The sequence below is a fragment of the Stenella coeruleoalba genome, assembly GCF_951394435.1.
Source record: "Stenella coeruleoalba genome assembly, chromosome: 5".
In the NCBI taxonomy this organism is placed as follows: Eukaryota; Metazoa; Chordata; class Mammalia; order Artiodactyla; family Delphinidae; genus Stenella; species Stenella coeruleoalba.
This window is the reverse complement of record NC_137150.1, coordinates 17,807,754-17,821,964: the sequence shown is the minus strand read 5'-3', so window position 1 is coordinate 17,821,964 and position 14,211 is coordinate 17,807,754. Positions and strand designations below refer to the sequence as shown.

General features: G+C 39.9%; 2 protein-coding genes across 2 annotated transcripts in view; one reads left to right on the top strand and one right to left on the bottom strand.

Moving 5' to 3' along the window:
- Positions 1 to 432: 432 nt before the first annotated feature.
- Positions 433 to 4,973, bottom strand: SERP1 (stress associated endoplasmic reticulum protein 1). The gene is made up of 3 exons (XM_079923347.1): positions 4,505 to 4,973; positions 4,139 to 4,214; positions 433 to 2,959 (listed from the first exon to the last, which is right to left on the bottom strand). Exons 1-3 carry the CDS (start codon positions 4,586 to 4,588, stop codon positions 2,919 to 2,921), a joined length of 201 nt encoding a protein of 66 aa, XP_079779473.1. The 5' UTR covers positions 4,589 to 4,973; the 3' UTR covers positions 433 to 2,918.
- Positions 4,974 to 5,177: 204 nt separating this feature from the next.
- EIF2A (eukaryotic translation initiation factor 2A) overlaps positions 5,178 to 14,211 on the top strand; it is a 38,715-nt gene continuing 29,681 nt past the window's right edge. The window contains exon 1 of the mRNA XM_079923345.1: positions 5,178 to 5,331. Within this exon, the coding sequence (XP_079779471.1) occupies positions 5,280 to 5,331 (52 nt within the window). The 5' untranslated portion in view covers positions 5,178 to 5,279. The remainder of the gene's footprint in view (positions 5,332 to 14,211) is intronic.

Genomic DNA, 14,211 nt, shown 5'->3' with positions numbered 1-14,211 from the left:
CCAGACAGTTGAATTTTTCCCTTCAGCTTGATTTCTAGCATTTTATTGCTCGTTAGCACTCTTTCCAGATTTGGCCATTTTTGTTCTAACTTGAAGATAAAGTGGTACAAGCAGCTAGAGTGGGACTGTGTTTAGACAGGAAAGGATTCTCTGTGGGAGTGTCATAGAATTTGTTATTGAACCCAACTCCTACCTCTTAAAGTTGTGGTTTGCATCTAAAATGACAAGTTAAAAAAACTAATACATAGGTAAATGTGAACCAAACTTCAGAACAATTTCTAAATGGAAAATCTGATGATGTCCTAAATTTTACAGATGCTAAAAGCGTAATAAAATTTTGTTGCTGAACCTCCCAAGAATATGATCCAGCACTACATGGTAGTCCTTTGTGCCAACGAAACGCCAGGAACCTCAGTGACAATAGCCATGGCCTTGCAGTTGAGTATATACATTTCTTTAATGTAAATCAAAGCCTATTACAATGCATTCTGTTACAATGAAAATCTTCACTTATTTTGGAAGCTCACTCAATCATTTTGAGCAACATTATATACAACCCAACAGATACAATGCAATCACTGACAACTCCTTGAAACGTTATAGCTAAATTACAAAGAGTAATTGGATAATGTAGACAACCCCGATAAAGTATTTATTCTCACATTGTGCTCAATATTAGATGACATATAAAATTCAACTGGGAAAGGGAAATCAAAAAAAAGAAAAAAAATTGTGCTTTTCCTTGAACCAGACTCAAATAATGAGATGAGGGTAAACCCCAGTTGGGAAAGTATTTAATTCATTGTGCTTTTATATATTTTTCTTGCTACCTATTCCCAGTTAAAACCTTAAATTTGTGCCTCTGGGTACTATTTTAACTCAAGTACAACATACCAGGCGTTCCTTAAAATCATTTTCTATTAAGTATAAAAAGTATACTCAGATAAGAACTCTAGAAAATCATTTCCTTTTAGAAGGCATCAAATATTCAGGGATCTTTATTTTTAAAGGGTTAATGAAATGACATAGCTTTCATTGACCCAAACATGCATAATCCATCCTTAAAAATGCACCCAATTGGTGATGACACGATATACAAAGGGAATGCAACTTTACATATGTAAAATGATTGCTCACTATGGCAAGTTAACAAATTAACAGACATTGTACATCAAAAACAAAACAAAACAAAAACCCTCAATGTCTTAAAGCCAGTTATCTATAGGAAACCAAGGGAAATTCTGATATGGAATAGTTTGACTCAAAGCAAAGACTAAGGCACCTGCTATGAATTTAGAACAATAACTTTCATTTTTTAAGTTACAACAAAATAGAATTAGTTAACCAAGACACTTGTTTCCAAGAGGGAAACAAGTACAGGGGTTGATTTCCTGGGTGAGAAAGGCAGGTAACAATGCAGATAAAAACCTGCTGGCCTAAGGTCAGCAGATTCCTTTCCTATTGTAGTCAAGTTCCTAAACGTCCTTAACCACTCCTCTCCTTTATTCTCCCCATACTTAGGCGTATGGGAAGCTCTGAGGTTCACACTGTATATAGACTAGGTAGTAGATTTCCCTTCTGTTCCTCTTAAAACAGCTTATTTTCAAGAGGTATCCTGAGGCAATTAACATAGCAAACAAGCAGCTTTCTTTCCAATTCACTACCACATAGACACCTCTCAGGCTTTTTTTCATCATTATGGCTAAGAATTTAAATAGCCAATACTTGAAATTTTCAACAGTACCAGAAAACTCAAAACCTGCCTTATCACTCACCCTTACCATTAGTAAAAAGAAAGTTTGATCAATCATAACCTGTAAAATCATACAACAAAGGGAAGACTGAAGACTGATCCGTATCAGTAAATCCATTTAATTTCACATGACACTTTAGTCTGATGTATCTAGTACCCTAACAGAATTTTAATCATAAATCAAGAAAAAGCATTTCCAAACTAATTTGCAGTTGATGTGCCTTTTTGGTATTAAAAGTGCTATTAACATGCTGTCCTACGGCACACTGGACTCAACAGTATGTCCTGATGAGGCATCCATTTTTAGTACTATTTTTCCCTAAAGTGTTGTGAGCATAATAGGCCCCTTTCATATATTAAAGTAATTCTGGTGAAATCAATGGTGATATAAAAAACCTTCCCTGACTTTACTCCACCATGGCTGCTTATAGTGAAACCGAAGTGACTAAGTTAGAAAATGCTCAACCAAGTTGTTTTCTTATGGCCTCTTACGTTAGTATATTCACTCATGCAAAATCCAAGGTAGTGTAATAGAAATAATATTGTTAAAATAGACGTTGTGGCTATAAGCATCTCCCTTTATATTAGGCATTTAGAAGCTTTTTAAAATTTTCAGGTGCTAAAGATTTCGGGGAAACTAGGCTAACCGTGTAGTTGTTCCATTTATAAGCACCTTATTACAGGACGGTTACATGACCCTCTATGGGAGTGTGCTTTCAAGAAATAGTAATAAAGTGCCTAGCTATATAAAAACCGTAGGATTCCAAATTTTAAATTAAGCTAATTGCATTTACACATTAGGGCTAACAAAATCTAGACCCTGTCTACACAGATTCAATCTAATTACCTATATTGTATACTGCTCTAATAACCACATTAAAAAAAAAACTTACTCTTTACTGACTGAATAAGTAGGGTCCACTACTGTAGCTTAACAAATTTTATTGCTTTATTCATGTGGTGCTTTTGCAAGGCACTGTGGTATGGACTAGAAAACTTGGAATGACTTGTGAAGAAACCTTGGAATGACACATGAAGGATGATATGAAAAGTCATTCTGAGGCAGGATGCTTTACTGAATTGTTTTTAACCAGGGTATCAAACATCAGGAATGAGTTCAAGTTAAAATTCACAGGAGAATGGAAACATCTTAAGGTCAGTCACTTCACATGCCCATCCTGATACTTTGAATAATCTGGAAAATTGCTGTAAAGAGAAAGAGCAAGTATTAAAACATGCTTGGAATAAAACAGGCCTGACAACTGACAAACATTAAGGTAGTTCAAGAATCCAAGAATACCCTTACAATTACTTGCAAGTACTATGTAACTTCATAGTAATATGAACACAGGCCTACCGTAATAATACAATATTTTATGCCTCAGCTTCCTTGAATTTTATGCCAAAATGTCTAGAGAGTTACCAAATAAGCAGTGATTTTTAGAAAGAAATTAAAGCACCAAAGCAAAAAGGTTTTTCTAGCATACAATTATTTTGGTTTAACCCTAAACATTAGGTGTACTTGGCCTGTAACATACGCACAGTTCCTCATTCTCACAAGGCTGAAATTCAATAATCTTTAGGTTACATAAATTGCTTGGCTCTTGGCCATTTATCAGGAAAGCTTCCAATTGGTATGTTTAGGAGACAGGCAAAGTGAAATGTTTAAAAGAAACCTCAGTAACTTTAAGATGTCAGAACACGTAAAACAGAAACAAGTATTTCCATATTAACAGCTTGCATAGTAAGATGAAGAGAAGAAGGCATTCTGTAATCCATCTCCTTGGGCAAGAGTCTACTACTCTAACAGCAGTCTGCCCTGATAACTATTTTTTCCTACCATATGTCAAACATCTCTTTTATTAAACTAAAAACATTTGTCTCGCACGTTAAATTGCCAATCAGGTACAAGTTCCTCTACAATGAGCCAATTCTTTGCACTAGCTTTACTTTATAAAATATATCCAATTTTGACATAAAGACATTAGATTTCTGAACATGTTAAATTAAGTTCGAACATCCGCATGTACATGTTGTTCATAAGCTTCACTTTCGCAAAGGTTTCAAAATATTCTAAATTCTCATTCTGGGAGGTGTTTTTGTTTTTTGTTTTGGTCTAATATTTGTCAACTCGATCATTACTAAGGACCTGACCTCCTTTTCTGCTCTCCTGTGAGCTCAAATCAAGCGGGGAGAAGTTTCTAGAGCACCACCCTCTGTGCATATGTGGGACAAGTAACTGGGTTCAGATAAAACAGAATTATGAGGAGCTCCCGGCAGGTGGATTGAGAACTATGCGGGCAGGATTCACCACTGATGGATCACCACGTCATCCCCAATCCGTCATCCAACACCCTACCCGATGATCGCCCCCAAAGCACTTACCAGAACCACAAACAACAAAAATGAAGAGAGCCAATAACCAGGGTCCTACAGACGCCTTCTCTTCGGGAGCATTTCTCTGCAAAAAGGAAAATGCACGGTCTCCAATGCAAAAAAACCACTCAGACCCCGGGCTCTCACCCTGCACCCCGGGCCAGGTCGCCGGGTCCCTGCACCTCACTGGTCTCCCCTGCGTTCCCGAGCCGCCCGGCCCCGGCACCCACCTCCCTGAGCTCCCAACTTAGCGTCCGGCTCACGACCTCGGGCCCTTGAGTCGCCCGGGTCTGGGGAAGAGAGCTCGGCGCGGCCCCGGGGCCCGGGCCTCATACCCGGCTGCGGAACCAACAGGGGCGCCCGCTTTTCCCTTACCGAGGTCTTGGCGACGTTGCCGCGCTGGGTGATGTTCTTGCTGTGCTTCTCGTTGGCCATACGGATCCGCTGCTTGGCGACCATCTTCGCAGCGCAACCACCTGCCCCGGCCACCGCTGGGCCTCGCTCGCTCGCTTCTCCTCGGGCCTCTGCGACCAACGCTCCACTCCCGGTGCCCGCGTCGCCGGAGCGAGGAGGCTCTCAGGTGGGGCGCTAGCTCCGGCCGCTGGGCCTGGGCGCGGCGGGCGCGGGGGCTGAGCCCTTAGCTGGGCGCGGGCCGCCGGCTGACTGACGACGCCGGACCGTCCGGCCGAGCGAGACGGGCAAGCGGGAGGGGGAGAGCAGGCCGCCGTGATATTCTCGCGTCCCCGCTGGGGCCTCCGCCGGGAGCGTGGAGTGAGAGAGGAAGAGAACGCAACGCTACACAACGCAACAACCGGACGGTGCAAGCCGTCGCCTCGAACTACTTCGGGTTCGGCTGCCAACGTCAGCATTGGGCCGACTCCGCCCCGCGGAAGTGCACGCTCCGCCTGCTGAGGAAGAGGGAGAGGGTGGGCGAAGGCCGGCACTCCAACCTTAGCTCCGCCCCTCCACGCTCCGTAAAGTGGTGACCCAGAGCTGCGCGTGCGCGTTCGGCCTCCTTTTTCATGTCTCTCTCCGACCGGAAGTGAATTGGCCCCGAGGCTGGCGACCCCGGAAACACCAGTTCGCCGCCTCACGCCGGAGGAGACGTGTTGGGGCCGGGTTCGGCTCTCGTGAACTCTGACCCAAGCATATGAGTTTCTCTTTCCGGAACAAGATGGCGCCGTCCACGCCGCTCCTTACAGGTGAGCTCTGAACGAGCAAGGGATTATTTCTTTAGGGCAGTAATTTTTGTGTCTCTAATCTTGGGCACCACCCGAGAAGCCTTGGAGTCTGATCCGCCTTTTCTTGTGGATTGTAGGAGAGCCGGAGGGCCTTTTGGATTTCTTGGTGTAGCGTGGCAGTCGGAAGTTAGGCTTTAGCCTCGGAGCTCCAGCATTCCCCTTCCCTTTTGCTCGTCCATCATTCTTTCCTGACACTTCAAGTTCTACAGGAATAGAGGAAGGGGCATAAAAACGAAGAGTGCTAGTGGGATTTGTTACTCTGGGTCTGCAATACTGGTGTTACACTAACGCTTACTTGGTGACAGGCCCTGTTGACAGGGTGAAGTCATTTAGCTAGCTCTGTAATAAGAAAAAAACGTAAACGTATGACTCGGTCTACTAGAATAACCACGCACACTAAATACACCTGAATTTAAGTGATACCGAATCCTGCACTCCTTGCTTTAATGAAATTTGTGGGACTGAGTAGGGCGAGTGGAGCTGCAGTAGTGTAGGTTTTAAGGGGATGAGAGTGTGGTCTGGGATGGTAGCATATAATGAACATTATAAAGATAAAGTAGCAACGTTAGAACATTACAGGATTCCTGAGGTTTCGAAGCTGAGGCAGAGTTTATAATGTTGGAGAAGATAATAAACTTAGACAATGTCGGCGATGACTTTGGATTAATGGCTGGAGTCTCATATATGAGCATCAAGTAAGGAGAGGGGAGTTGGGAGGGAAAAGAAGGCTATAAGTTACCAATAACTTAATAACATTAAGGAAAAAGAAGCCATTGAGAGAAAGGTTGTCTACTTTTGAGGAAAGGGGTTATTTCCCCCTGAGACTTGGGGGGAAAATAAGCTTTTGCACTTTTCACCATTCTACATTTTGAAATCTTTGTTATTAAGCACCCTGCCCATTCATATTCAATCTGGCTACCACAGTTCATTCACCACACATTTATCAAAAACTAATTTGTTAGATAACATACCAGGTAGATACTGCTTAAAAAGTAACTAAATGAATTTATTTCTGTAGCTTCATAAAGGTAGCTTGTATGTTACTTATAATTTTGGAATACTAAATGCTTTTTTTGAACTTTAAAAACTGGTACATTTTAAAATTTGATCATTATTTTTTCCCTTTTAAAATCCTTACAGTGACTGCTTGCAGGGTAAATTCCATCCTGTTTAGCATAGCATATAGAACCCTTTATAATCCTTGAGTAGCTCTTGTCATTCATTTTACTCCTTGCCATCCTATCCTATTTTGTTCTCCATCAATACTGAACTGCTCATAAAACCCTTGAACAACCTATTTCCTCAGTCTAACACTACTCTCTTCTTCTTGATTTGGCTGACGTCTTTTTATCTTTTAAATTTCATTTTAGACATCATTACTTTGTGAAGTCTTTCCTTACTCTTCCCAGATAGTCTTTCCCCAGCCTATTTTGGTACCTCATATATACTTGAGGTTTTTGGGGTTTTTTTCCCCACTTATCACATAGGGTAATTATCTAGTTGTTTAGATGCTTTTCTCCCTTGCTAGACTGTGAATTTCTTAATGGCAGGGGCAGAGCCTTATTCATCACTGTCTTCTCAGTACCAAGTACAATGCTTGGTAAACAATAGACACTAAGTGGTTTTTTTTGTTTTGGTTTTGTTTTTTTATTTTTGGCTGTGTTGTGTCTTTGTTGCTGCACGCGGGGTTTTCTCTGGATGAGGCGAGCAGGGGCTACTCTTCGTTGTGGTGCACAGGCTTCTCATTGCGGTGGCTTCTCTTGTTGCAGAGCACGGGCTCTAGCCACACGGGCTTCAGTAGTTGTGGCACATGGGCTCAGTAGTTGTGGCTCGCAGGCTCTAGAGCTCAGGCTCAGTAGTTGTGGCGCACAAGCTTAGTTGCTCCGCGGCATGTGGGATCTTCCCAGACCAGGGCTCGAACCCGTGTCTCCTGCATTGGCGGGCAGATTCTTAACCACTGCGCCACCAGGGAAGCCCGACACTAAGTGTTTAATGGAAGAATAAATTAATGAATGATAACCACTTTATTTGTAGTCAGATTAACCAAGAGTGACAGTTTTCTTACAGTGCTTAAGGTCAAGGATTTCGTAAGAGCTTAAGGGTTATCTAGTCTGTGTGCTCCAAATATTCTCATATTTATAGCAGCTCAGGGAAATTCACATTGCAAATTGGCAGAGTCAGGATTATATTCAGTCATTCAAGTCCATGGCCCATTTTTCTTTCACTGGAACACACTGATTAATCTTTTAAACATTCTTAGTATAGGTATTTCAGTCAATAATAGATTCTTTTACTTCCAAAACCTTTTTTTAAATATAGACTTATGGGACTTTGGAGTTGTGAATAATTTAAAGATTATCCAGTAAATTTTATTAGTTATGACTTTTAATTGGAAATGACAAAAAGCTAAAGCAGGTAAAAAGGGGATATTTTAAAAATTATTTATTTTTGGCTGCGTTGGGTCTTCGTTGCTGTGCGTGGGCTTTCTCAAGTTGTGCGAGCGGGGCTTACTCTTCGTTGTGGTGCGTGGGCTTCTCATTGCAGTGGCTTCTGTTGTTGTGGAGCCCAGGCTCTAGGCGCGTGGGCTTCAGTAGTTGTTGCACGCAGGCTCAGTAGTTGTGGTTTGTAGGGTCTAGAGCGCAGGCTCAGTAGTTGTGGCTCTGTGGCATGTGGGATCTTCCCAGACCAGGGCTTTGAATCCGTGTCCCCTGCATTGGCAGGTGGATTCTTAACCACTGCACCACCAGAGAAGCCCCGAAAAGGGGATTTTTTTTTTTTTTAAGAAAAAGCTCATGTAACCTTAAAGCTTCTACTGTTACATCCAGGTATTCACATGACTCCAAAAATCTGTTTTTCTTCCTCCTTCAGCTCTTGCTTTCTTTCCGATTAAACTTATTGTCAGGCTGACATTCTAATCGGGAGCTCCAGGTTTACAGTCAAGCAGCTCAACGGCCCCAGAGGAAAGTGCACATCTGTGCCAGTCTCAAGGCTGGCTGTCTTTGGCTTGGCTCATGCTCATCTTTGAATCAGTCAATTTTTAATCAGATCACCAGGACCAAATTATATTCTCACCCCTGGATATTTCCCAAAGGAAAACTAAAGTCTCCTAAAAGGGGGGCCTGGATGCTAGGCATGTAAAACAATAGCCTTTACATGAAGCCCATATTGTCCAGTCAGCTTGCCTAGTTGAAGCCATTGAGATAATCAAGACTGAGGCATTTTCTTAAATTGATATATACTTCAGGGGATGTAAGCATTGGAAAAAGTATCATACTATAATGATCACCATATCCCTGGCATAGGACCCTTGTTTGTTGAAGTCCAGTAGTTTTCTCATATTAACTCAGGCCTAGAGCAATAAATAGTATGTGAGTATCTAGAAAGGCTAGTAAGTTTTAAAAACATGTAGGTACAGTATTTAATGTAATTGTTGTTTTTAAACAGTTATTCTGTGTGAAACTCTGGCATTTATTTGTTGCTTTAATGAAAAGAACTGTTAGCATTCCAGATTTTTCTTTCCAGTAGAACATATTGCTGATCCTTTTTGATTAAGGGGAAAATCACTAAAAATAAGGAATCATATCAAGTGTCAATACACTTTGTTAAGCTATCCCCACATTTTACTCAGTGTTTTACATTTAGTCGCTTCTAATTAAAATGAATTCCTCATTAGAAATTCATATGTAGAAAAAAATTGTTTCAGTTATTGAAAAGAGTTTGAGTCCATATTTATTTTTGCTTTTATTAACTTATAATGCAGTTTATGTTCTGTTATGAACCTGATTTTGTGTTTCTTCTGATAAACTTTGTATATCCACGTATTCAAGTTTGTATAAGAAGTTGCTCAAACTAATAAATCCAGTATAGTATCTTAGTGGTTCCAAAATATCTTACAGCACTTTCTCACAGTTATGCTTCTATGTAGGGAAGTGTGAAAGAAAATATTTGTTTTAAATAGTGGTTTACATGTATGAACAAAACTATAATGACTCAATATGACTTTTGTGATGAATTTAATTGATAATTAGTTCACATATAACAGACATATCTATTGTAAAGCATTATGTACAAAGGTTGTCTAATTTAATGGGAATCAACAGTATCATCAGTGTATGAAGTAGCTTTGATATGTACTTTTGTCTTGCAGAATATGTTTTTATCTTAGTACAAAAATCTTGGTCTATTCGATTTTTAATTTTAACTTAACACCTCTGTGCTGTATTCCCAGGCAAATCAGTTCTTGAGAAATGTTGACAGACTTTTGATTGGTTTTATTTCTTGCCGTTTTGTGAACAAAGTATTACCAAAAAGGGATGGGCTTTTAAAAAGCCTTTTTATTTTGATATAAATTAAGACTTGAAAGAAGTTGCAGAGAGAATAAAGAAAGTTCCTGCATATCCTTCATCTAGCTTTCCCCAATGATAATATCTTATAGTATCTTAGCCAAACCAGGAAATTGACACTGGTACAGTCGTATTTACTAAACTGCTCTCCTTTTTCGGATTTTACTAGTTTGTGCATATCTATATTTTATCACGTGTAGATTCATGTAGCCACCACTATCAGAATATAGAAATGCTCTGTCACCACAAAGATGTTACCCGTTTATCATTGGACCCTCCTTCCAACTCTAACCATTGGCAACCACTGATCTGTCCTGTATCATGATAATTTTGTCATTTCATGAGTGTTATATATCCTGGTGAAAAGCCAACCATTTTTTTTTTAGTAAGTTTTTATAGCATGGCCGAACATAATGATTTGTGATAAATATTGAATAGCAGCCTTAATATAATACAAAATTATTGAGACTACCTAGTGAAATTATCTTGATTATTATTCAAGGGACAATTGAAATGTACTTCTAAATTTCAAACAACAACAGTTTGCCTTTTTTTCCTCCATCTCTATGCAAAATACAAATGTATTTTCCTTAAAAAAAAAAGTTTTATAAATGGAGTCATAGACTATGTAACCTTTTAATTTTTGTTTTCAAAGTGTTCTTTATTTAGAATGTGAACATACGCATGTTGAAAAGCAGTTGATTGATTTGACTCAAGATTTTGCTTCTCCAGAAACATACTAAAACCAGTAATTGAAAGCCACATGAGACTGAATGCTACTTGAGCAAGAAAGACATGGCACTTTTCACACTGACATTTCTGTCGGTGTTGCCTTCTGAGATTTTGGGTTAATAATCTACATTATTAAGTTAAGTGGGAGTTTTGCTCCCCCACTCCTGTCTTAGTCCATTCTGGCTCCTGTAACAAAAATATCATAGACTGGGTGGTAAACAACAGAAATTTATTTCTTACAGTTCCGGAGGCTGGCAAATCCAAGATCAGGGCACTGGCAGATTCAGTGTCTGGTGCCTGGCTCATAGACAGCCATTCTGCACTGTGTCCTCACATGGTGGAAGAGACAAGGGACCTCTTTGGGGCCTCTTTCATGAGGGCAGTCATCCCATTCATAAGGATTCTTCCTTCATGATCTAATTACCTCCCCAAAGCCATTCCAAATATCATTAGGGATTAAGTTTCAACATATGGATTTGGGGTAGGGGTACATAAACATTCAGTCTTAGCAACTCTTTTGGGATCTTCTACATGTCTTAGTTTGGGATGTAAGTATGAAATAGAAATTTTGGAAAAGGAAAACCTTGTACCCATACTGGTTGCCCTGAATACCCTGAAAGTTCCCACTGCTGTGGCCAGAAGGCTACCTTCATGGGTTCTGAGGTACAGCTGCCACTTTAATATAACGTACGAAAACTTTGGATTTTCACCAAGTGAACATTGTGGTCGGTAATAACAGCAAAGTCAACAGATACAGAGGACCAAGGTCACTAGGTACAAGTGTCATGAGAACACAGGAAGCTGAGATGAGCTAGGGAAAGCTTTTTTTCTTTTTTGCCAATCACTTCAGGCATGTGTTAAGGCAATAGAGCATGGTTTGATTGCATCATCATATGGTACATTTTAAAAGTATTACGGCTTCATTGGGTATACACTGATAATGTACTGTTTTGTTTTCCTAGATAAGTATGAGAATTTTGAATGAGCGATTAGTGAGTTAAATTGTCACTGCAGCTTGTGGGAGGGACCTCATTAGGCTGACAGAATTTTATGCAACCTAGTGATAACATGTAATCTGACAACTTCAAACCCCCTAGTTTGGGAAATTCACTTTTTATTAATCCCTCAAATAAATGTTTATTAAAACCTTAACTGTAGTATTAAGAAAAGAATGGCTTGTTTTCTTCTAAATCATAATGTATCATACATTATATTGCAGCAGACGATTGATTTGGTGACAAGAAACAACACAGCTTTGCCTGTGTAGTAAGAGAATTTTGATGCAATACTTGATTTTAGCCAGAACGCCAAGAAGCAGTTGAGAATTTCTGATGCTAAAGAATTAAACTTCGTAGTTTTCAAGTCTTCTAGGAAAACATTTCCTGGCACAAAATGTTTACTAAATGTATTAGAGATTTTTAGAATAGATACCGTCAGTGTTTCATTCAAGGTGTAGCAGTAGACTGAGCTCCTTTTGAAATCATCATTTTGAGTGTAGTGATGGACTCATTTTTTAAGATCCCTAATGCCTAGCACATGGAGCTGTGCAGGGGCCAGGTATAGAGCCTTGTAGGCAGTAGTGTGAGGAGTTTAGATTTTGATATATGTAGAACACTTTGCTAGACTCCATTCTATTCAAGGGCAAACTACCCACAGCAGTTTGGCAACTCAGTTTAGTATATGAGGAAACATGGTATCCAGTTGTATACTTGTGGATATCTGACCAGAAACTCATTATTCAATTACGTGTTTACTCCCTTATTTTTCATCATTTCCACTAGAACGGAAGCTCTGTGAGTACATAGATTTTTATCTTGTTTGTCAGTGGTCCTTTTACTTTCATTCTAACTTAAAAACAAAAAAATTATTTATTTATTTATTCATTCATTCATTTTGGCTGCGCCAGGTCTTAGTTGCGGCACGCGGGATCTTAGTTGTGGCGTGCGAACTCAGTTGTGGCATGCGTGCAGGATCTAGTTCCCTGACCAGGGATTGAACCCGGGCCCCTTGCATTGGGAGTGTGGAGTCTTACCCACTGGACCACCAGGGAATTCCCTCAGTCTAACTTTAAATTATTTACTTTGGGAAGGTAGATTATATTATTTTCAATATCTGAAGATTGAGCTAGTTAATTTACAGGTAGAAAATTGATGTTATGAGAACTGTCCCTTGAGAAGGGAAAGGATATAGGGATCAGAGTTGGAGCCAAGAGTGGCCCCTCGCTACCAACTTTGCTGCTGAAGAGTGGGAGATTTGTGAATAGCTGGCAGAAAAGGAAGGAAGTGAAATTGTAGCCATGGACTTCAGTAAAACTTTTTCCTTTCTTCAGCTCTTATACGGTTGCTGCTAGCAGGAGTTCTAGCTGATAAAATAGTTGCTCATCACCAAGTCCTGTCAGTTTTCTCTCTTGAATATTGAACACTTATTCTCCACTTTCCATTTCCACTGCCCTACCCTAGTCCAAGTTTTGTATTGTTTTGTTTTTTTTGTGGCCGTGCTGCTCGGCTTGCAGGATCTTAGTTCCCTCCACCAGGGATGGATCCCAGGCCCCTGGCAGTGGAAGCTTGGAGTCCTAACCACTGGACCACCAGGGAATTCCCAAAGTTTCTATTATCTCTTCTGTAGGACTACTGCAGACCATCTTGAGTAGTTTCTTCACATCTTACTGCCTTCTGGTTCACTGTCTACACTGTACCAAGTTGAGCTTTTCAAATTGCAAGTCTGGTTTTAAAAATCTGCCTAAAACTTTTTTGAAGTTTCCCAACATTCTTAGGCTGCAGTCCAACGTTGCCTAACTTAAGCCACAGGATCCTGCTTGGTCTGAGCCCTGTTTTCTTCTCCAGATCCACCTCCTTCCAGCCACGCAGGCCTCCTTTCCATTCCTGTGACGCTGTCATCTCTCTTGTCACGGAGTTTCTGTGACTGTTACTGTTCTCCTTGCTTGTTAACTGCTGTTCATCTTTCAGATCTCAGCACACAAATCACTTACTCAAGGATGCTTTCCCTAACCTTCCATTTTTAGATTAAAACTCTATATTATTCACTGTAGTAGCCTATTATATCTTTCCTTTGTAGCACTAAATGCAGTTATAGATTTCCATATATTTGACTAATTATCTGATTAGTGAGGTCAGGGACAGGCTGATTTTCCTCCCTATTGTATCTGCAGCACTCAACATAAGGTTTCGGTGGTAGTTTCTTTTTCCTCCAGTAAGCATTTGCTGAATGAATGAATCATTTTATTTGGTTCAGCTTTAGAAGCTTCTAATTCAGTCATTTTAAAAAAGTATAATCTAGTTCTGTAGATGTTTCTGCTTGTTTAATCTTGAACTTTGTTCCCACTTAATTTTTTCGAATATTACTATCATTGGGAGTTTAGTAAATGAATGTATCTCATCCTGCTTGTTCTCTTAGCTTGAGAAATTGTAAATATATTAATAATGTCATATTTTTTAAGAACTTTGAATGAATTTATACTATATTTTTATGTTATTATTTTACATAAAGCACACAGTATTTTAAAGTTTATATTTTGCTGATTGGGGCACAGATTCAGAGGTGGGGAGGATCTAAGATTCCACAATCAGATAGGAACTGAGGTCTACCTTTGAGTTCATGTCCTTTCTACTATAGTACAACTGCCTTTCACTGGTGACAGTTACAATTTTGAGTTTTTAATGATAAAAGTTACTTGAGAGAGTAAGCTGATACAAAGAAGATTTAACTTAGACTCAGCTCCTAATTCTGTTTCCAACATCCATACATT